Below are 24,236 nucleotides of genomic sequence, written 5' to 3' on the forward strand. Positions count from 1 at the left end.
GGCCTGGGTTGAAAAGGACCACAGTGATCATCCAGTTCCAACCCCTGCTATGTGCAGGTCACCAACCAGCAGACCAGGCTGCCCAGAGCCACATCCAGCCTGGCCTTGAATGCCTGCAGGGATGGGGCATCCACAGCCTCCTTGGGCAACCTGTTCCAGTGCCTCACCACCCCCTAAGTGAAAAACTTCCTCCTAATATCTAACCTAAATCTCCTTTGTCTCAGTTTAAAACATTCCCCCTTGTCCTATCACTATCCAAAAGTGATTCACAAGAATCCTTATATTTTTTTTTGAGATAGCAAAAATTCGACCACAATTTGTTAAAAGGGAAAAGTAATTTATTATCTACAGCCCAGCTAGATACCTGAGAGAAATAGCACTGGCATATGCAGCTGAAAAGAATGTCCAAAGATCCATAAACACCTGGAAGAGCTCAGCACAAAGCAAAACTACATTCTTCACAGAAAAGTTTGATCTCTGCATGAAACAGCAGTTCTTCACGGACACTTTAAAGGAAAACTTCACATGAAAAGATAAATCAAGGAGATTGGGCATAAATTACATGTAATTATTTTTCTCAGAATACCTTTCTGAGCTGTGCAAAAGCCCCTTCCTGTGAGAGGCCGTGTGCCTGTTGCATTCATATCCTACAGAATGAAAGGAAATTAATTTTTAATGGTTTCCCAGGCAAGAAATAATTTTTCACCCAAGTGCCACTCAGCTGAAAGTTTATGAAAAGATTAGAGCTTCTACAAGTGCTAATTGGAAACGATTATAGTTTGATTGACCTGCCTTGGCACTGAAGTATCTTGTAGCATTTGCACTGCCCCTACAAAATGGAGATCATCCATTTTTTTTGCACAGGTTTAATTTGGAAGTGCAGACATTTGGATGCAATTGCAAAAAGAAGAGCAGGTATTTTCGTAACTCCCATATCTGAGTGTGAACATGCAGCCAGGAAAGCAGTAAGCCAACAGGATAATTTAACAAAAGGCAAGATACTGCAGATAAAAAAAACACTCAATAAATTAAATTATTAAAATATTTATGGACTGGTTAATGTAAAAAGGGCATCAAATGAAATAGCTCATAATTGCATTTAATTTTATTCTATCAATATTTAAACTCCTTCCATTACCATAATTTTGCTGGAACAGTGCATGTGAACAACTGACATTCTCAGTTATATTCTCAAGAGTTAAACTTCCATTATAATGGGATTTTTTGTTGTTGAAAATAACCATCTACCCTTCTAGACTCGCCACACTTCCAGTGAAACAGTGCACTCACATAAAAGTTGCTTCCTGTGTAAGTTGAGAGGTTGAATTTATTGTAACAAAGGCCAACACAGATTTGTTATGAAAAGACAGAGCACTTACTGGAACGGGAAGGGAAACCCTGTGACAGCGTGTGACTTCAGCAAGATGTCTGAGATACGCCCCAAGAGTTCCATGAGAAAGTCATGCACATACAGTCCACACCACACAAGTCCTGTGTAGCTACTCTGCTATCTTCCAGCAAAGACACCGAGATGCAGCATCAGTGCTTTGCTGTTACAGAGAGGGATGAGTGAGCAGAGAGCAGCACTGAGAGGCACCACTGATGGCTCTGCCCACAGTCAGCACCATGCAGTACTCCATCAGCCACAGAAAAACTAAGGGAGTAAATAAAGGAAGTGATGCAGCAGGTCTGTAGGACTTGAAAGGGACCTCTTTGTATGGTCTTACTAAATGGGAAAGTCTAGAAAATCATATTTTATCATAGCAGTGAGGGATGAGAGCAATTGTAAGACAGAGAAAACTGTAGCACAAACTAGGTATCAATGCAGGAACATTAGGGGGAAAAAAACAACAACAACAACTCATTTTCTGCTTTATATCAAATTCAGACTCCAAAAGACAACTGTAGGGAAGCCAGGCTTTATCAGTTCTGCTACTTACTTAGCTACTTGCTTTGATGAACTCAAAGTATTATTTTATTTAAAAACTAACAGCATTCAGCAAAGATGGTCACATCTGTATACTCAGCAGGAAAATAAGCAGCTTGATTTTGTCACCATTATACTGGGTTAGGCTGAGAGTAAATTCACTGAAATCAGTCCTTACAGTTATGAAAGCCATGCAAAGTATATTCCAGTTCAATTAGATCCTTCAATAGCCTATGAATGAGTGCTCCTGGAAACCTAATTTCCCATTATACGTATATTTTCATTGACTCCATTAAAAATGGAGAGTGGTATTTCTTTCACCAGTGCCCCACAGCCACCATCTCATTCTGTATTTACTGTATTTTACGAAATAGTATTCTGATTTTTTCCAAAAAATTCACATTAAGCAACTTGTTCCGTGATTTATTATGTTTACACCCTTTGCTTGTTGCACCTCAAGGGACATAAACTCACTTCCTTTCTGTCAATTACAAATTTTCAGTTGATTTTCTGTTATAAATGAAAGCAATACATCTCTCCTGGGCTTCCTCAGAGAACGAAGCCTTCGCTTTCCAATGCATTTTTTTCCTTATTTGGAGACTGTACATGGATAAGGTATTAGAAATTACTGTTATTACTCATTTTTTATTTGTTTGCTACATCCTGGTTGGCTTCTACTATTTGTTTAGTATTATTTGATTATTATTTACTGTACACTCTACCACCCACAACACACTCATACTGTTCTAGGCACTCTGTACACTTGAGGGCTCAATGAGAAAACATTTCACAAAATTGCCTGTCATTTTTAAACTTAAATTATATAAGGCTCAACAATTAAATCAGTGTGACTGTCAGGGTCTGCCATGGTCATTTTCTGCTTTATGTGAGCTTTGAAAAAACACCTCTTGCCATATAACAAAAATGAAATGTTGGTAAAGGTTTTTTGGGGGAGGTCAGCCCCATAAGTGCAGCAGCTTCTAACTGGGTTCAACATCAGGTTTTATGTTCATGTCAGTGCTTCTGGAAAAGGAAAAAAAAGGCTTTTAATTAAATTGCACCTTTTTGTTTTAAGACAGCAAGCACATGAGTGGGGAAGCACTGAGTGGAAGTGGGAAGATTTTATTTCTTACAAACAAAATGTAAGAGGCAATGCTGGTTTGGGGAACCAAAACTATAAGGAAACTCAGGATGACAGCAAAGCAAAAGCCTGAAAACAAAAATGCAGGTAGACCTACAACAAAGGAGAAATATAATTCATAAATTTTGGTTTATACACTTAAAGCCTACATTCTGAAGGTTATTTTCTTCGGGACCACTCCTCTACACCCACTTAATTCACACCAGCTAGTTCCATGATTCACACCTGATGAGATTTCTAAGACAGCCAAAAGTTAAAGATATGAATAATACTGTTCTGATACTGACTGAAATGTCTTATTTTCAATTTGACTGGGTTCTGGTTAGGGAAGTGGATGCTCCCATAAATAATCCTGAAAATACAGCAATGGATGTTGGAGTGCATTGTGCTGACTCAGCAACAGGTCCCGGTTCTGATTTTTTTCTGGTTATTTCATGTTTGGTTGGTCTGCTCTTGTTTTAACACATGATGTCTCATATCAGCCACTGAGCTCAAAATCTGCATTGTTTCAGCAGCTGCGCAATTCATATTTTACAATATTCTGTAATAGAGACTAAGAGGAAACTGAAGTAACTTGCTATTTTCCCTATTAAAATTCTGCCTAAGCCACATGATGGCATATGGCTTTTAAAGTGTTTGCAAGGGAGTAATCAGAGAAAATTTAGCAATGACACCAACTGCAATTAAAGACACGGAAATCTGTAAAAACCAGGAATTTTTAATTATCTGCCCTAGAATTAAAATTAAAAGTAATGGAAAAGTACCACTGATTTTAAGAGGGTAATGAGAGATGACATAACTAAGAAAGAAACCAATTAGCCCATCATCTGTCCCAACTTCAACTCGCACTGTGAAGCACATGACAGTGCACAGCAGAAACATCTCAGGTGCTGGAGGTGAGCATCCTTGGGAAGCAGTGAGCTCTGCCCTGGGCCACCACGTGCTCATGCACATGGCTGCTAAGGCACAAGTGCCCATTTGCCAGCACAGAGGAGCACAGCTCCATGCACATATTCACATGGACGTGTGAGCTTGTCTGCATGGAACTCCTAACAACGTGGAAACAAATTAATTAAAGGTAGGAAATTAATCTGCATGTGGTAAAAATACACTGAACACCCACCCGCCCATCCTCCTGCAGCCAGCTAGGAGGTCAGGCTTGGTTTCTGAAGTTAGCCAAAATGAAGAGGTAATTATTTTTGTTACAAAATAAATCATGTTTAATTTTTATTTTTATTTTTTTTGCAAAAAAAATGGCAGTTTCACAAGTAAAAATCTCATGCACTGCAAGTGTAAGACAAAGCAATGATGACCTCCAATACAGGATCCCCCAGCATGTGCAAACTGCACATCACAATCCGTTTGGGTGCCATTGTCAAAAATAATACAGTTTGAAAAGAAAAAACTCTTTACATTATTAGTGTAAATAAGTTGTACATTATTTCAGGGCTTTATTGCACACTGCTGGACAACTAAAATGCCCACAGTCTTGAACACTGGCCTGAGTACACTCAGCTGGGAAGAAAACCATCAACACCACCTCCCTCAAAACAGCCTCAAAACCAAGCTCTTAAACACTCCACTTCTCCACTTGGGGTGTCCTTAACCATTTGCTTAAAAGTAGCTAAACTAATAATGCAATAATATTTAATACTTACACAAGCCACAGTGAGACTTCACACTATGGTCTGTATATGATCAGTAGGGTCTTGGCTACTTTCTGTTAGTATTTCCTATGTCACCATAATGGTGAGTACCCAGCTGACCTCTCTAACACAGTTTGAGGAGTAAGTTGAGGCCATGAGTTCCTGGCTGAGAGTTGTCATGCTCTCCATAGTACAAAAACTTGGGAAAAAAAGCTCAGAGATGTCCTAGAGCTTCTGAAATTCCCCACAAACCTTTTGAAATCTATTTCTTCTTTTGTCTTAAAGTCCTTTTTTTTTTTTTTCCTTTCATAATAAAAAAGTAAATTGCATGATGGGAAACTGAGTCCAATTACAGTGAAGAACATCTCTCAGAAACTCATTTTATTCCAGAGTTAAATGGGAAACATTCAGATTTGAAACTAATGTATACCATTAATCTTTCTGGCATAAAAGGTGAATTATTTTGTAGATAAAATATAAAAGATCAATTTTCAGCATGCTGTGCAGGTAATTAGGCATGCAACTCCTGCGTATGGAATAACCCACAACAATGAGAGCAGTGCCAGAGACCTACGTAATATCTTGCAATTTCAATCTACACATTTAATAAGAATACTGAAATGTTTCAGCTTAAAGTGAGATCCTTGCAATTTCAGTTAACGCCTAATTTTCATATTTAAATGGGACATGGTAACAGTCTGCTTGTTTTCTCCTTTCAGAATGAGCTGTGCCAAGTGAAAAAGAAGTGACAGGACAAATGGGACTGCAGCACCAACTGAATCCTCCTCAGCAGCTGCATGCTGGGGAAGCCTCACCACTGGCACTGCTGTGATGTGCAGCAGTCTGTATAGAAGGGCTGCCCTTCTGCCTTCCTCTGTACTCCACAGTTCAAGACTGGCAGCACTGTCTCCTTAATCACACTACAGACTCACGTTAAATACAATCCCAAACTGCATAACCAGCAAGCCAGCCTTGCCTGCTGCTAATTTCTACCTTCCTCCCTCCCCTGTGGGCCATGACCATCGGCTAGCACTAAGCTTCAGACCCAACGTGACCTCGGAATGCAGAAGTGCTCCTTAACCAGCAGGTTAAACACTCCTTGGTGCTCTGAAGGAAATCCAGATGCTAATGGAGAAGCCTAACAGAATGCTTTTCTGCATTTTATTCAGCTCCAATGCTGACTAAAAACCTAATTTCTTTTACCCTGTAGCTGTGAGGGATGATGGATTAGTTTCTCTTTATCGCATTTCTGAACTAATTGTTTCAGACCAGCAATGTCATTCAAAATGTACTGGCTCTGATCAAATTGTTCAAACTCTGGAAGCATGCACAAAAGTAAGAAACTGCTTTAGGAAGCAATATTTAAACGTACAGCCATTAGCCATATCCACTGCAAATGACAAATTGTTCTTTTCATCACCTCCCCAGAACTTTGTATGTAATTGCTCAGAGCATTCTCTAACAACTCTGTTGTGCCTATTTAAAATAGTTAAAACTATTTTAAATTGCTTCGTGCCTCTAATAACAGAGGATAAAAAGATGATAGTTTAATGCATTGTTCAAATAAAACCCATCTGATTTATTCTGAATGTTGAATATTAGTGACATGAACCTAATGAAAACATGGAAGTAGACGTTTTCAAAGAAATATTCTAATGTTAATAGTGGTAGCAGTAATTAGTGGCAAACTTCTGTTAGTCTTCCACTCATTTAGGAGAAGGTACTTGGTAAAAGCCTGTGAAAAGCAATTACTTTGTATTCCTGTTAACAATGCAATGATCAACTCTAGAACGCGTTTGCAGGCATCTCTCTCCCATCATTTCCTAATCAATTATCCAGTTTCTGAAGGAGAAAAAAAATATTTTAGTTGACAAGATAATGAAGAATGAGAAAAAACACCTACAAGTAACAACTGAGGGATAAAGTCCATCCTGGAAGAGAAGCACAGAACTTTCTTTTCTGTCCTCCCTAAGGCATATCTGAGCTACCAGGGACCAGCTAAGGGTAAAAGCTCGACCTGATTTTCTTTTTTTTTTTCCCAGATCATTTAATTATTTCTAATTCCTTTCTCTATCTCCCCCATCTTCCAACAAACACCCCACCAAGAAGCAGCGCTCATTCCTAATGAAACATGGAGTTAGAGAAGAGCTCCAGCCCATCTAGTTTGCTCTTTCCCAAACAAATCCTACGTGTTCTGCACCAAGATTCTTATGCTAATTTACAGTCTTTCACACTACCTTGAAACCATACTGTGTACAGTGGCTGCAGATATTGCACAAATACATCAATAGGGATATATCAATTTCAGCCTGTTTACTTAAGCCTGGAACACAGGTTTACCAAGGTGCATTAGAACAGTGCTTAGATAAAGTGCAGAACATGGAGACAGTGCCTCTTTGTAGCACTGGTTTGTTACTGGTGCTGAGAATAATGCTCTGTCAGAGAGAAATCATTGTAAGCTCCAGCTGTGAACATGCATTATTGTCTCTTGTATGGGCAAATGTAAGTGTCTCTCAGGTGCAATTTGATTTCAAACTGTCAGCTGGAATTTGTGCCACTGCTGCTGACGACACCAGAAGGAATATTGCAAAATATATATTTTTAAATAAAAACACCGTTTCTCTTTGGCAGATTGAGAACAGCTCGAGAACGCCATGGAACAATTTTTTAGGCCATTGCTTTTACAATATTCAGCTTACTATTCTCCTTAGAATGCACTTTTGAGCAAAAATCTCATCATGTGCCTACTGCAAGCATGATGGATTGCTCATGCCCGGACAAGCGTCATGCACAATCTGCAACAAAAGCAAAAAGCAAGTGTGCAAAAATAGGATCTTGCACTTTCTACAAACACACCAATGGGCAGGAGGAAAGAAACCATGTTCTGGAGTTCTATCAGCTTGATTCTACTTTGTTCAAAGGCACGAAATGTTTCCAAAGCCAGTAAAATTAACTCAATCCTTAGTTCCTTGGAAAAATCACACGTTGATATTCAAGAGTTGTGGAAAAGAAAAAAAATATATAGTAAAGCATCGGTATATTTCTAGTGTTTGGGATACTTTCCATGCTATGTTATTCATGAAGCACAGTCTTGCTGGAACATGCAGGTCTCCAAATGGCATTACAGAGACACGAGCAAAAATCTGCAAGTCTAAATACCAATTTGCAACAGACATGACATTGTTCAGTGAATGATTTGTCATACCAAGCAGTGAGCAATAAATTGGGATCCATTTTTTAGTGACATAGCATTGTTTCAAATCAATATGTCACAGCTTTGAAATAATAAGGCATAAGCTAGATTGATCACTATCATTCAAATATGGTCTCATTTATCAATTAAATCTAAATTTGTCAAGGCATGATATTAAATGGAGGACCTCTCTACTTCTTTATTTATGTTGAAATACCCCTGACATACTAAATGAAATAGTAATACATATCACACAAGGTTGATCATGTATACAAAATCAGCGAATTTCCTCCTAGAGCTGTAAGCTCTGTTGGCTTCACAACGTATCCTGTAGGTTATGTTCATACCCCTTATTGCATCCACCAACATAAAATGAATGCTTAGCTTTTCAGTCAAGCCTGAAGTTCTTGGAAAGTATAAATAACCATCAAAAAAGCCTTCATTTCTACAATTAAGACTCATTTTCTTCTCTACATATAAAGCAGCCCTGAAATCAATGTCATCTGTCTGTGTTCAAGCCTATGCCTCACTGTGTTCTCCAAAACACTCAAAACATCTCAAATTAATTATGTTTTCCGAAATACAAAACTGTTGCCAAATTGCTAACGCTGACCATACTAATCAAATAGAAGTCATATTAATATCAATCACGACACTGGAAGACAAAACGACATGATAATCAAGGCACACACGCAGCAGCAATACCAGGGAATACCCTGAAGGAACTTCCAGATCTGCTTTACTTGAGGCTTTGTCAGCTCTTAGCTGGTTTTGGAACAAAATCAGTAGCAAAGTCATTTTTAGATCTCCATATGCCTGGTCTTTTCATTTCTTGGCAGAATGGAAAAAAAATAACATTGCATGATATTTTTTTCAAACCTGCTGCTTGTTAACACACAGAATTTAATATCTGACATTGAGATGTTTGCTATACCAGCACTCCTTTAAAACTATCAAAGACATATCAGTAGAAAATCTGAACAGCTGTAGAGAGCTCAGTAGAAGGTAAGAATTGTAACAGTTCAGTATCTACATCTAGCGCATTTAGATAAATCAATTTTTGATGCATTACTGTTAGAATATTGGGGTGACAACTCAATGATGTGCAAAAAAAAAAGTATTTTAACAGTTTTCCTGTGACAGAATTAAAATTATGTACAAAACCAGTCACATTTCTGCAGAACGATGCCAACGAGCATCTTAATCATCCAAAAATCAGTGCTCAAATAGAACTTCCAGTAAGAGGAAAAAAAAGAATGAGTTAAATGCTCTTCTATACTTTCACTTAGAAATCCAAACCCAATAATTATCATCAAGTTACACACACATCTCCATTCAGATAGAGCTCTAACAACAACAAAAAGCCCCAGACACCACAAAGGCAGGAGGTATCTCTACAAGTTGGTCACACGCTGAGTCACCCTTCCAGAAAATCTCAAACAAAATGGTTAAAATGGGAAATGCTAAAAAGGGAGAATTCAGCAAAACTCATAAGAAAAAACTGAAGTAGTCTGTGACGCAGTTTGTGTTTAACCACTAGAATATGAAGGCACTTGGTGCATCCTCAGCAGAAGTACCAAACACCCTCCTCCTCCCCCAGACACTAACAGCTATGAGATACAAAGCAAAAATCCAAGCTCAGCACATAATCCTGAAATGTGAAGTTGAACAGACTTCCACTGCTGGTTTAAATGGTAAACGTCCATACCCTCATGAAACTACAAACTTTGAAAGGACAAAAGTACTATTAACTGCACAAGTGAATGGCTCCTCATTGAAAGAGGATATTCATATTAGTCATATTAACATCCTAGCTGAGGCAAGCCATAAAATATGCCAAATTGTAGAAGGGAAGTAGTGTCTTTTTCCCATACTACAATATTTGGGGGGCTAATGGCAAAGAGAGTTTTCAGAACAAATACTGTAGAATTTGTATGCTTAAATTTGATTTCTCAGTGCAACCAACACAGAATCAAACAATAATCAGACCACAGATCAGCAAAGAACCCCAAAGAGTTGTTTCTAAACCACCCCAGACAGATATTTAACTCATTCTTTAAAACAAATGAAATAACAAAAGGAAACACCACCAGCAGCCACCAACAACAGTTACTGGCTATTCAGTTTAATGCCAGCTCCTTGGTGAATCAATGAACCACTGTCACTGCTCCATAATCTGCACCAATCTGGTCCCAACATCTACCTCAGATTACTGTATTTTCCTGCCAAAGTGAACGCAAATATTTCCTCCCAGGTATAGGGAACTCATTAATTTCTCTTTGCAGACATTTTATATATATTTAAAGACACAGCTTGGCTTTCTCACTACATTTTTTTGTGTTTGATCCAATCCTAACAAGCTACCACTTAATAGATCAATGTTATCCAAGACCAACCAATTTGTATCATGCCAGATCTACAGTCACTAAATGCCTGACATCACCATGCAGTGAGTTCAGTTCAGTAGAAAAAAAAAAAAAAAACAAAAAAAAGATGAGGAAGGATTTCTTCCTGTTCTAAGTTTTCTGAAACATTTAATGGTTAATGCCTTCAATTCCCACACAAATCTGAGGACTCTGAATTATTCTCATATCAATTCTCGATTCCATTTGATAATTCATGGGGCCCTCAGTGCTCTCTTTTTTGCATGAATAACACAATTAGTGTGGAGTGTCAATCATACCCCACCTGCTGATGGTGAAAGAACCCTCGCCTCCTTCATGTGTCAGTGAGAGCCACAGCCCTAAGTAGCACCAGCATGTTTTGTGTCACCACCTGTTCTATACCTCCAGCATTCACTGTGCTGAACTGCAGTCAGGTGAGCACCTCTGTGTGTGTACACCTTAGGATGCAAGTATGGGAACAGCCACAGCAATTCAGACTTTCAACTGCATATAGAAGCAAAATTTAATCATCCTAATTCTTACAGATAGCCATGGGAATCACCCATTTTCTCAGCAGCTAAAAGACAAAGCTGTTGTAAAGCTATAAAGGTGATTTAAGAGTACGTATCAGTTTGGAGAGAGGAAAATTCTGCAAGCTCAGACAGTTGTAAAATGTCACTTTATGGCTCTGTCTGCTTTGACTCTGTCAAATTTAAGAGGCCACAACACCTATGTTATCATATTCACAACGCTTAGTTTATATTACCTCGTCTCTGCAATTAAGTCTAATGTTTAACATCACTGACTTTCAATAATGAGACTAATTATCAATAAAAGAAAACAAAGAAATAGTTATTTCCAAATATTATTTAAAACTCAACAGCAATTACCAAGGACAGAAGATAACAGATGATAAAACGCACTCAACTTCTGGCCCACAAAGAATCTGTTATACAGTTTTCCCCTCAAGACAGCAGTGTTTTAATTATATCTGCAACACTGCATTAAACTACGAAATGCTTCAGTTTCAGGAATAGATGCACACAGTAGAATAATTACAGAGAACAATCTGGACTTTGCGACTGTCTGGATATAGAAAAAACTAGATTCACTGAGGCTCATGAAATCACTCGTGAAATCAGACAGAATTTAACTCTAGAAGATACTAAGCTAATTGCCAGAGATATCATAAATACTGAACAAGTGCACAGAAATCACTGAGGACTAGAAAGGCATCCCAAGAAAGGAGAACATTCTCCTGGCCACAGCCCTTCCATTTTCTCCTGCACTCGTTTCCTTTGGCTTTGTCTTCTCTCCCTGTAGGAGATGAGGTTTCACTGCTGCTCTCTGATGGAGCTCCCTGCCACCCTCCTGCTGTGACCACGGGACATCCCACCTTCACCCACTGTCTCTGGAAGCTCCCAGTGCTCCTTACCTCCTGCACGGGGCGGCGTTCCGCAGAGCAGCACCACTCCCTGCCCCTCTCGCACGGATACAGTGCTTCTCATCTTCATCCGTGAGCCCTCAGGGTCTGTTTTAGAAAGAAAGGTGAGATGTTAGGAGAAGGGACAGTCCCACCTACAGGAGGTTCAAGCTGTCTAACTCCTGCTATCAGGTCACTCAGGACACAGAGTGGTTCTGAGATCTCCTGGACCGGCTGCTGAAGTGGCTGTTAAACACAAGAGAGGATGACAGAACTAGGACTAAAGTGAAATAATTTACAAGAACCTAATTAAACACATCCTATGGATAACTTTGCTCTTATGTTAGGCTTATATCACCATAACTCTGCTAACTGGAAAGGAATCATAACTTAAAAATAGGTCTTTAAGCCACTGCTTCTTCTGAAATGAAGGCTCCGATGAAAATAGCTTCAAGATCCTCTGAGCTCCTCTAACCAGCTGTAAATTAATGCCACAGCTATTCAAAAAGCAGATATGTCTTCTTGGGGGTAAAAAAGCCCTGTGGGCAGAGCCCCTCAAAGCACTGCCCAGCTACTGCCCTGCAGCATGGATAAGGCAGGCACTTTGCTCTCTGCATACCAACCCAGCACTCTGCCTGGTTTTGGTCTTCTGCAATCATGTTAAACTGTGTAAGAGTGAAACCAAATGCTGCAGGCAATGCATAAGTGCAAAACTGTAGAGCAGCAATATTTATTATAACTTTCAATTAATGTTCACTCTAACCGATGGCTCGAGAACTAAGAAAGTAAGGCTCCACTGTGACCTTGAATAAAGCTAGATACATAAAGCCATCAATACAAACTGACACTGAAGTTCTACCCCAAGAAAGTAGTTCCACGAATCATATCACAGTAAAGCCATTTATGACAAAATTCAGACAGTAATAAGTCAGCTAGTAATCTTAAAAAAAAAAAAAAACACACCCTTTTTCCTCTAACTTTTTACAGGATATTGATACATAAAGATGCTCAAAAAGGTAGAGAAGTTTTAAGACAAGGCTGTCTCTGTAACAAGCATTATACTACAGAGTTGACCAACACTAGCTGTTTCCCAAAACATAACATTTTTTTAATATTGAAAAGCAACAGCTGCTGCAGTCTGAACAGTGAACAAGAGTGATTAGAATTTCAATGCTTCATTTAAAAAAAATACATTTGCTGCCACAATAAGATATTGTTCTGTTATTCTTTGTTACTGCACAGAGGGTTTCTTAAAAGGGTTGCTTTCAGCTTTCCAATTGAATTTCTCTGTAAGTACATCTCAAGGACCTATGTCCTCACTCACATAATGAGTTCAGATCTTCTGGCTAGACGTGTTTTGGAGTTCATAAGCAACCACAACTAAACTGATTTCACTGGGAGATCAAAACAGCCTCCCTCAGAATTTGTTCCGGGTCTTTTAAACATCATTCTCTCCCCTCTATCAATATAAATATCCAATATAAATTCATCAGCCCTTCCTAGCACTTCCACCAAGTCACTAAGAGGGGAACTAAGAGCTACCAGCATCCCACTGCCCTCACCACAACAGAGCACAAAAGGAGCTGAGGAAGGTGGGTTGTGGAACACCAGCCAGCATGAAATTAATATGCAGAGATTTCCAACATCGCCTTCACTTGCACCTTTAAGAATTTTCCCTACCTGGATTATAGACCTTTTTTCTGATGGCATACATCCCAGGGGAAAAGGCATTCTATTCCGTATTAGGATGAAAATAATGTTGCAATTTGGATGCAAAAGTTTACTATATATATAATGTATAAAATGGATTTAGATGGAATTTCACCCTCCTTACACCTTAACCACTGCGAGCTGTTAATCTTATATGAGGGTTGCTCCAAAAGTAATGCCTCCTGTGTTATGACGCTGGCCCACAACATCAGAAGCGGATGTTGGTGGGATGACAGTAGAGGCTGAACTTTCCCACCAATCTTCTGTTATGTTTTATTGCCTTGTAACAAATGGCAGCAGAGGGGCAATCCGACAAAATGGTGTCTGACATGGGTGTATCACTGAATTCGCACGGGCTGATAAAACAGCAGCCACTGACATTCACTGACACTTTCTGATGTTTGCAGAGACCAAACAGTGAATGTTAGCACAGTGGAAGTTGGACTGTGTGGGCAACATTTTCCTAGAAGCACTGCCACCATAACAGCTGTAAAACAGTGGGCCTCCTTCACTGGTGCAGATTTTTACAAGCATGGCAACCAGGCAGGTTCAATGCTGGCAAAAATGCACAGCTGGTGACTATGGTGAAAAAGAGTGTTTCATAGCTGAGAATTTGCTCTATTGAATAACAGCAGATACAAAGAGCACAACAATGCTATTTCCATGGGAGGAAGTAGGAGGATTACTTTCAGATCAACCTACATTTATTATTTCTGCAGTTATGATGTTTAGCACTGCTTTCTGAGCACATACACTCATTCGTTGCAACCACACTTGCCTAAAAACACAGCTGTCTGTGCTGTCGAACACCGTGCATGGGAAGGGGGAGATGGGGTTGGGAGCAACTGGGAAGGTTTGGGACTCAGAAAGCACACTGTGCTGTGCTGCATCATGCAGTGACCCACTGCAGCTCTACAGTCTGAGATGGTGCCATTCAGAGCAGCTGAGGGTATTCGTCACTGATTACAGTGAAGGCTGCTGTCTCCAGGGAATAATTTTGGGGGAAAACACGAAGGAAAGCAGAATCCATCACAAAACAAAGAATATGAGCCACGCTACAATGAAAGAGTCATTCTTCATTAATTAGCAGGAAGCTTTCTGTCGTACCTACCAGAGTGGCTGAAGCACCAGACTAATCACACAGCTGCACAAGTATCATCACTCAATTCCTTCAGATATTTTTATCATCTCTACGCATTGGCTGGTGGCACTTCAAAAATAATTATAAATTACCATGCAAAATAACAATAACATCCTCTATGAGTATTATGCAACTAAGTCCAAACTTCTGACCTTGAGAAGTATTCCCTACTTGTATACAAGTCACTTCTCAGCATGCATCAGCTCAGAGCTGAACAAAACCACCTGTACCGTCACACTTTATCTGTTCTATTTATTATGCATGGATCATCTTACTCATCACTGGATGTTTTAGGTTTTCATCTACTCTCTCAAACTAAGTGCTGAAATTGTTTTAATTAGTTCCCCTTTCCCATGCCTTTTCACTTCTGACTTGCATTTATTATGCCCCACTTTTATCTTTTTTTCATCTGAAAAGCTATTGCTCCTGTAGGAAGCAAGTAGCTTCATTACTTAACTTGCCCAAAGTTAACACAGAAAATATTTTGCTTAAAATGTTTAAAAAAAAATAACAACTGACTAGATAAGAAAAAAATATGCACCTTAAAACCAATCCAGAACAGCGTAAATTGAAAATTAAATGTTTTTACCTTTTATAGTTTGACATATCAACTTTAAAATTAGCAATGGAGATGTTTTGGAGTCCTGAAACAGCAACTCCTCCCCTCCCAGGATAACACATAAATTTGCCTCATTGCTTCAGCATCAAGTGGATGACGTTCCATCAGTTGAAATGCACTTGCCATTGCAATAAAAGAGAGCAAGAAAACATAATTCAAGTTTATTGTAAAGTCTTTCGTTCTCCTTTTCAGGCAGAATAATCAGATGTGCTCTTGTTCATACAAACACCACGGATATGAAACCTTGATATACACCTTCCACTCCAGCTAGGTTTTAAGCCTTAAGTACAATGCTAAGAAAGATTTCAGAAATACGGAGCAGAAGTAACTTGAGCATCATTTACACTGCCACTACTCTGGAATAACCATTTTTATATTTGGAACAAAAGTCATAGTTCATTAATACCTATGATAATTAAAAAACATATATTTGTGAATTCATGAGCAGCAGAGCTTTCAGCATCTGAAGACCTCTGCAGAAGATAACATGTTTCTTGTGTTCACCTGATACCAACAGGAAAGAAAGAAATGAAATTGTTAGTCTTGCCCAATGCCTGCCTGCTACAGCAGGTATCCTGCAAGACATTTCTGGTTTGTGCAATCATGTGTAATCAAGGAAGGCAATGGATGATGCAAGATCAGATGAAATGGTTTGAGAGGATGTAACACCATGTAATGAGAAAAGCACAGAATTTTTGATGACAAAGCTGCTTCAGACAGACCCACTGCCAGTTTGCAGCAGCACTGCACCACAGCTACATATTTGTCATCCATAGGGCTTGAGATTAAGATTAGCAGAGGCTTCTGGAGGTTAACCAGCTTCTTTTTCAGTAACGCACAGGACAATGTCATGCCCTGGAGAGAAGCAGAATTTAGCACCCAAGTCCATTTGCACCCAAACATCTGATTATACTTACATCAATTGATACTTACTGTCACAGCACATTTATTAGCAATTCTACCATGTTTCAAAAACTCTAGAAGGGTTCATGCTCTATAAAGATAAGTGTCCTTTGACAGACAAAAAATATTTATTCCATTACTTCATTAGATTCATTATTTTTCAATGCAGCAGAACTTGTTAAATATACTTTATGTATAATTTTGTACTGCTATGATGTTCAAGTGCCTCAAATGAGCCTGACAACCAAATCATAACTGTTTTCTTCAGTATGCAGCTCTACAGAGGGGACTTTGTTCAATGCCAGCACGTAATGAACTACTAATGCACAACAAGGTCGCCTTGGTACAAGTGACATTATTTAAGAAGAAACAAAATAACAGTCCCTCAGCTCTTAAGAATAACAGCCTAAGCATGCTGTAATAGCTACATGGCTAATGACAACTTCTGGAGAAAATAAGACAAATCTGTTTCTTTTTGGGAAAGCTTTTTACCACTAGCTATACTACTTACATGCACAGGCAAATGTTCTTCCCCACTACTCAATATCCCAAATTTGGCAATATCGAGGAATTTTTATGACCATGTATTTTATACTTCTTGAGACAAACACTGGAAGCAATGTATACAAGGAATAATTTTCTTAAAAACACTTCCATCAGCTTAACAGTAGTGTTGGAAGACGTGGCCAGCTAGCCAGAACGGTGCCTGCAGACCACTGGGAACAGGCTCAATAGAGCTGCACATGGAAAAAGTGAGTTGTTCTGCTGATTTCACAGGGCTTCGGATCAATCCTGTAAGAATAACTTTTGTTCGCATCCCTCCTCCCTACATTACCTCTATAACCATCAATTATTGTTGGAGGTGGAAAGGAGAAAGAAAAAAAATGTTAACAGAGCAAAATTGAACATTACTCAAAGCAAGCAAAGAAACTGGGTGATTTGTCACTGGAGAAGAAATTCGCTGGCTACCAGAGAACTATCTCCATGGTTTCATTTTTGTCATGCTGGTATTACAGGAAAATCATATAATTTCACAGCAACCTCTATGAAATCTCTTAATGCTGTGGCACACTGCTGAACTTTCATTTTATAGCAGAACATTTATCTGTAGGAAGGTAACTGCACAATGGGTTATATATACACACCAGAATATTCTCTAGACCTCATTTTAGTAAGAGGCTGTGTTCTTCCACACCACAGCAGCAGCAACAGAATCAGAGCACTGCTCTCCTAGGCTAAGAGCTAGCTCTGACACAGGGCAGCAGCTCAGCCCCTGCCACCCCGTGGATGCCCTGGTGATTTTCATTTCCTATAGCTCCAGGACAGGGCAGAGAGAGAGGTCTCTGCCTCCCATCCTCCACGCATCTTCTATTTACAAACTGACACTACTCAAACCTCCACTTACCAGCCTGAACATCCCTCACAATGTTCACATTGTGATAGTCTCAATCAGCAAATCTTGTTTGAATCAGCATCTCACATCAATAGAAATATTGCTAATAAAATGAACTTATCCTTCAAGTGCGCGTGGCAGAGAAGAGGACCTGCAGGTTGTTCTTGCCGCATGAAATCAGTGCCTGGCCACCAAGTCATACAGAGATGGGCAGGCTGCAGGTGCTCCTTGTTGCAATAGCAGCAACTCAGAGCAGCAAACTGACATAGCATCTGCATTGCTTAGCACCACTGAGCCACCCGGGGTGCAGCAAAATATGCAATAGGAAACAAACAGATTACACCGATTAAATGGGAATCATATAAAAAATCATAAAATAAAGTCTGTTACATAAACACACATATGAAAAGCTAAAAAGAAATTGACACAGGTATATCAGGGTGCTGTGAACACGAAACGCCAGCACGCAAAAAGGAAAAAGAGACTGCAGTACTAAGGAGAAAAAAAGGGAGAGAGGGGAGATGAGATACTTTTGTGGGCTTTGTGGAGCAGAAGGAAGAGATCAGAGAGCAGAGAAAAATAGCAGCAGACGAACATCAATAGCATAAAAGTTGAGTCAACATCTGATGAACAGATTTTTATTTTTTTTTTAAAGGCATTTTGCATTGGCAAAAATACGCTGAAGAAAACCTGGAAAAATAGAACTGCGTGCTTTGAAGGAAAAAAATGAAGAAAAAGCATTCTCCAGTATTTCCAAAAATACACCTTCTCAAAATTCATATTATCTGGGAATTATCCTTTTACTCAAACACAGCGCTGAACAAAGCAACTCAAGCAATTTAAGAAATATCTCAGGAGAGAACAATGTTTGCTCAAGCAAATTATCTTACAGCCGACTTCGCACACGAAACAATTTTGTCCCCCTAAAGCTTTCCTAAAAGAAACTCTAGGAATATCCTGACAGTCTCTGAAGCACCTCTATCATTAACTACTCGTGACCACAAAGCAGATTTGGGTTTAGTGCTGAAGAACTATTGGGCTGTTCACATTTTTATTGAAGAACTACAGCTGTTCATACTGTCATAGTTAAACAGATGGATAAATGCACTGCCAGATCCAGGACTCATTACCTGAAGGTTTGTTTGTTTATGTAAGTGGCAGCATTTTGACTTTCCTCTAAATAAATCAAAGACATCTTGGAACATTTTTTAAGTACTGAGAACATGCTGATACAATGTGATTTATTTGTTTTTGCTATTGACCTCATTCCTTTATCGTTCTGAGGACTGCACCCTTTCTCAGAGAAACGGAGGTACGCTCCAACGAACATTACTGAATACAGCTGGGTTTTCACCCATATTACCAGGACATGGGTAACCAAATCCAATTCCCTTGCCCCTGTTGGGCTGGAGAAACTGGCAGAAAGCCACTCGGCTTTGATCAGGGCCATGTGGACTGTAACAGATGTAATGATGACAAATAACACATACAGCAGATGACTAAGTGTCCTATCAACAGATGTCACACCACAGCTGCTGTTTCACACCTAAAAACACACCAACTCATCAGCATAAAAACCTAATAGTCACAGACCTTCAAAACATTTATAGCTCCCATCTCAAAACACGCGTGGTACCTGGCTTAAGCCAAATAGTTAGCTCCAACATGGCTAATTAAAGCACGTCCCCCAGAGGGAACTGTGGTGCTCCAGTGGGTCTGCTCCCCACTTACAGAGTGAACCTTCAATAGTCTGCAGACAGTTCTCTGGGGATCAGATTGTCAAAGGTAACAGCTCTTCAGCCCTCAGACTGGCCTTACTTGCTCTGTTAACATCCGGCAGTAGCTCCAGTTACTCCTGTCCCATCAACACCAGCTTCTCAGCCAGCAGTGAAGCCTCAGTTCAGAGAACAAGACAAATACACACTGAGGCCCATTTCTACTATGCTCAAAACCTTCCCTGGATTTGTACAGGGTGAAAACACGTGAAAAACAAAAGCTTTTGTGAAGATACAGCAGCAGTGCCCATACCCCTTCCCTTCACCAAAGCTCTGCAAATAGCTCGCAGGTGAATAGCTTCTAGGTGGATTTTTTCTACTCTGTTTTCCCTGAGACCGGGATTGTTTCAAATAAATGAACCATGAGTCTAAGTTTTATTGAGACAAATGTTCAGGAAAAATAAGATTTTCAACTTGCTTGATTGAATACTGAACTGTGCACACATGTACATGGCCATCCCTGCTGGATTGCTACCACTGTTATTCATCCATGTGGAAAAAAAAAAAAAAAAAGGATTTTCTTTTAAGAATCTCACTACCAATTATTCAACGGCTTAAACGCAGAACTATTGTGTACTTGTACCCAGCTCCAGTCTCAAGGCCATGGTCTCTCCCATAGGAACTGGAACTCAAGGCATCCCAGATCCTATACATTTCTGCTATTCCTCACAACACCTCCTCCATGTCCCTCTTCCCCAGTGCCTCCCTGTTCAAGCCTTGTTTCTCCCCATCCCCCATCTCCTGAAATCTGGATACTCAGCCTCAGCACTTTCCTCATTTTTTCTTTAAATCTCCTTATCTTCAGTCTCAAAAATCATTGTCAGTTCTTCACTCCTTACAATTACGATCTCAGCATTCATTACAGCAAAATGCCCTTACCCTTCCCTGTTCTTGCACAGAGATCTCATTTTTTGCTGCAAGGGTCCAACCACAAAACGAAGCAGCTCTTCCTCTGCATGGCCATGCTGGATTCCATCCAGCGAGCACCACAGAGAAATGCCACCAAATAGCAAAAGCACAGGCACCGATCAAGAATTTGGGTATGCCCAATGGTACATCTTCACAGGTAGGAAAAGGACTAGACAGGGGTTTTTCGTTCTCCATGTAAGGCACAGAGGGAAGGAAATGCTTCAGTGACATGAATGCTTGGCTCATTTTGGAGCTGTTCAGTATGAAGAGTTAATGATTTCTACCAGCTTCTTGCCTTTAGAGCAGCTACGTCTTTTCTTATCTAGAAACCCTTCCTTTTTCCAAGTACTACTGAGTGCATTTAATTAGTTTTTGAGAGTCTGAATGCTCACTGGAAGATGTCAAATTATTTTGCTGCAGCAGACTGAATGCATGGCAGCTCTTGCTGAGCAGCAACTTTGTGTTCCTAGTGGGCCATGCCAGGAAACCCAAGGAGCAACCTCAGAGCTGCTTTAACGCATACAGCGAGGCTGACTTACACATGCTGCAACAGCTCCACGTATCTCAGCTGAAATGTTTTCACTGTGAGCAACTTTCTTACACTTGTACCCTCAGCATCAACAGACTCACAGGAGTCAATAAAAGAACTCATGTAGAGCGGAGCAAATGCATGCCACAGCAATAAACAAGACAGTACCCAGCAGGAGGAGAAGAGGCTCTGCAGCAGCCACCAGCCGTGTGCCACCTGCGTGCCTTGCAGTGGGCATTCACAGGAGCTTCCCATGGAATCAGTCCTGGAAGTGAAGTGGAACCAAACCCTAAAGCCAACAGGTGGAACCAGGTAAACTAGAATGGGAATTAAAACTGGACAGGCAAAAAGCAGTAAAGAACTACCTGCTTGATAACAGTTAACACTGAGTTAAATTGCATTGCAGTATCCAGACCAAAATGGACCATCTAACAGTTCCTGCTCATCTAGAAAGACACAAATAACTACTGCAAAGATTACTTTATCTAATCTAAGTGCTGTAAACACTGCCTTTCATCCCACCAAAGAGCTGCTCCGTTCCTACCCACCACACAAACACATGCTAATCAGCCCAACTGGAACTGAAGACAAGATCTGCTGACTGTTATTAAGCAAAAATTTCATTTGCTTTGTGACACATCTACCTCTCATACACCTTCATAAATCAGAATAGCTTTTTTGGGGATGTGCACCAGAGCATCAGTTTGGTTACAGAGCCTCGTGTTCAGTATTAATCATTGCTCTGACCCAGATATAGCACTTAAATCAAGAAGTTTAATCCTCTCGTGGGTAGCAAATCCCACATTTTGATTTGCAAAAGCACGAACAATGATCCTTAAGCAATTAAAGAAAGAGGTAAATAGGTGATAAAACTGCACTTGGTCTTGCTCAAAATGAACTGCTATCTGATACTTCATTGTCTGGAGAAAGAATAGGAGAACCTTGCAAGCATGACTCTGAATAAATTAAATTCATTACACAAAGCAATGTTTTGTGATAAGAATTCACTCTAACTTGATCTATTTTGACACCTTATATATCTACACATCAATGAAATTCAGGGTGTGTGGCAGACAAGTACTGTGGTGTGCTCAAGTGCCTTGCTCTCAATCAAAACCAGCTGCAACACATGGCAGTGCTTTTCCAGCCTGTAGTCCTACATCGTCTAAAGGACACCGAGATGTGAGAAGCAATGGCAATCAACCTTGTAATAGAGTCAGTAAAAACTGTGAGTTTGGAAGTATGCTTGGTCCCACAATTAAGCTGAGAACTGGAATGAGAAAGTTTTGTTTGTTTTTGAAGTAGTACCCCTTGTAAATGCACTGATTTGAAACTAGATGATCAGTGTGGTCCTTTTCAACCGAGGCCATTCTATGATTGTATGATTTAACTGAGGTCATTTCCATACAACATTAACATTTGAATGTGATTTAGCTGCTTCTGACTTGCTTACTTCTGTAGTAAATGGCATTAGAAAAAAATAATAATGAAATAAAAAATAATAATAATAAAAAATAATAATCTGTACAACTGCTTAGTAAAAAGCTAAAAAAATGAAAGTGCTAAGGAAACAAACGAAGAGATTTGGAATGGAAGTTGTAAAGAGGTCTTTATCCAAGCGGTGAGTTCACCCTTCCACTTTATCCCCCTCAATGTAATGCAAACAGACCATTCAGTCTGCTTTCTCCTTTGTTCTTCTTGCAGCAACAAAGAGTGAAAAAAGAAAGCGATCATTTGAGCACGTTAACCTCCTTGGAAAAGGAAAGAATGAGACCAGATCTTCAGAGAATTGCATTCTGTCTGCCTCTGCAGTAATGGCATTACACTTGAATGAAAGCAAAATTATGTGGAAGACTGTTGGTTTACTGAGGGGTCAAAGTGATGACAGCTGAGGCAGGCTGCGGTAAACCTTTAATATGCCATGATGTACCAATGTGCACATCCTTCAGTGGATGAATAGATGTGGCTGAACAAGGGATTACACCTGAGCAAGCAGCTGAATAGATAAATATATTCAGCATCAGACTATTTGACAACACAATCAGGGCATGTGAAAAAATGCCGCCCAGAAATACTTACCTGTTGTTTTGTTCATGGAAACAAACACGATCCCAGTGCTATCGAAGCGAGTTTAATAGATGGGGACACAACCATAAGGAGAAGCCCCCCAGAAACACAGTGGGGCCTCAAATCTTCTTGCAGGTATCTGAGCAGAATCTCTCAGCGACAGATGCGCTATCTGCAGATTGATCTCCAGCGTAAGCCAAATTGCTCTGTGTAGGGTGGTGTAATCCTCAGAAGTATATTGTTAACTACAACTTAATAAAAAGCCAAGGGCTGAAAAAATACAGTTTCATAAAAAAGAATGAAGAACTCTCACTTTGCAGGGCTGAGAGAGGTAATAAGAGGAAAATAAAACACAGGTACTGCTCCTCTTCTCATAAGTAAGGAGAATTTGCTTGGCTATAAAATGACACTCCCTATAACTCAGTCTGTGCTCCCTTACCATTCAATAGCATATTCTACTAGAAACAGTTATGTAAACATATCTTGATACAAGATGAAGACACAAGCAATGCAGTGTAAAAGGAATAGCTCAAGTTTCATCAATTTGGTGTTAATACCTGCTTAGCAAGTAGCTGCACTGACAGCAAACATCAGGAGGCAAAGTGGGCAGGATGGCAGCAGATCAGAGCCTGAACACATACTGCAAGAAGATACAGAGCTATGACATTTACAAGTTATTCTCAACATGGTGTAACCAGAAATACAGCTTCATAGCAAGTTGTGGCCTTCAGGGATTACAGCCACAGCCAATTAAATATCTCTGTTATAGCTGTGGAAGAAAAGTTTTGATTTGGATCAATTTACTTGACTATCTTCCATGCCGCTTCAGTTCAGAGACTCATTATATTAAGTCCAATCAAGTGAAATATTCAATATGAGAAGAAGATGTACAGCAATGAAGCTACAGCTTCTTTTTTCAACCTCATTTAGTGCCTTATGATTGAGAGCAGTAGCAACTAACACACAAAGGATAGGAACCATTTTGTACAAGCCGATGTTATCTCCCTGATTTTAGGCCTTGTTCCCATGATACACAGGAATCAGAGACCCCCCCAGCTGCAGAGCTGTTTGACACCAGTGAAGGACCAACTTGGAATTTCCACCCTTGTTCTAAGGAAGAGCTGGAGAGGAGAAAGTGTGAGCGCCAAGTGCAGTATCAGGCATGTTTTCAGAGCACAAAGAAGTTTAAATCTGAATATTTTCTTCCTCTTCTAAGGCAAAACGGCAGCCATCAGCTCCCCCACCAAGATGCCATCCTTCAGCAGCTCACAGTCTCACTTGCCCACCTGTGCTAAGGCTTGAGGTAGGAGTGCTGGACACAAACCATGAAGTCTATACTGTTCTTTTATTTATATATCCATAACACTCTCCTCCTTGTTTTCTGTGCCAGAAAGTCTCTCTCCTCACCATACTCCTCCACAAGTTATTCATGTGCAAGCTTTGTAAGATAAGAGGAGACAAGCAGAATCTCATTTA

The 24,236-nt window shown here is 39.8% G+C and overlaps 1 protein-coding gene across 1 annotated transcript in view; it reads right to left on the bottom strand.

Annotated features, from left to right (window-relative positions):
- The window catches only part of LOC100541675 (contactin-3), a 125,764-nt gene that overhangs the window by 37,099 nt on the left and 64,429 nt on the right, over positions 1–24,236 (bottom strand). Inside the window, exon 3 of the mRNA XM_010718739.3 lies at positions 11,727–11,822. Within this exon, the coding sequence (XP_010717041.1) occupies positions 11,727–11,822 (96 nt within the window). The remainder of the gene's footprint in view (positions 1–11,726; positions 11,823–24,236) is intronic.

This window comes from Meleagris gallopavo, chromosome 14 (genome assembly GCF_000146605.3).
Source record: "Meleagris gallopavo isolate NT-WF06-2002-E0010 breed Aviagen turkey brand Nicholas breeding stock chromosome 14, Turkey_5.1, whole genome shotgun sequence".
Classification (NCBI taxonomy): Eukaryota; Metazoa; Chordata; class Aves; order Galliformes; family Phasianidae; genus Meleagris; species Meleagris gallopavo.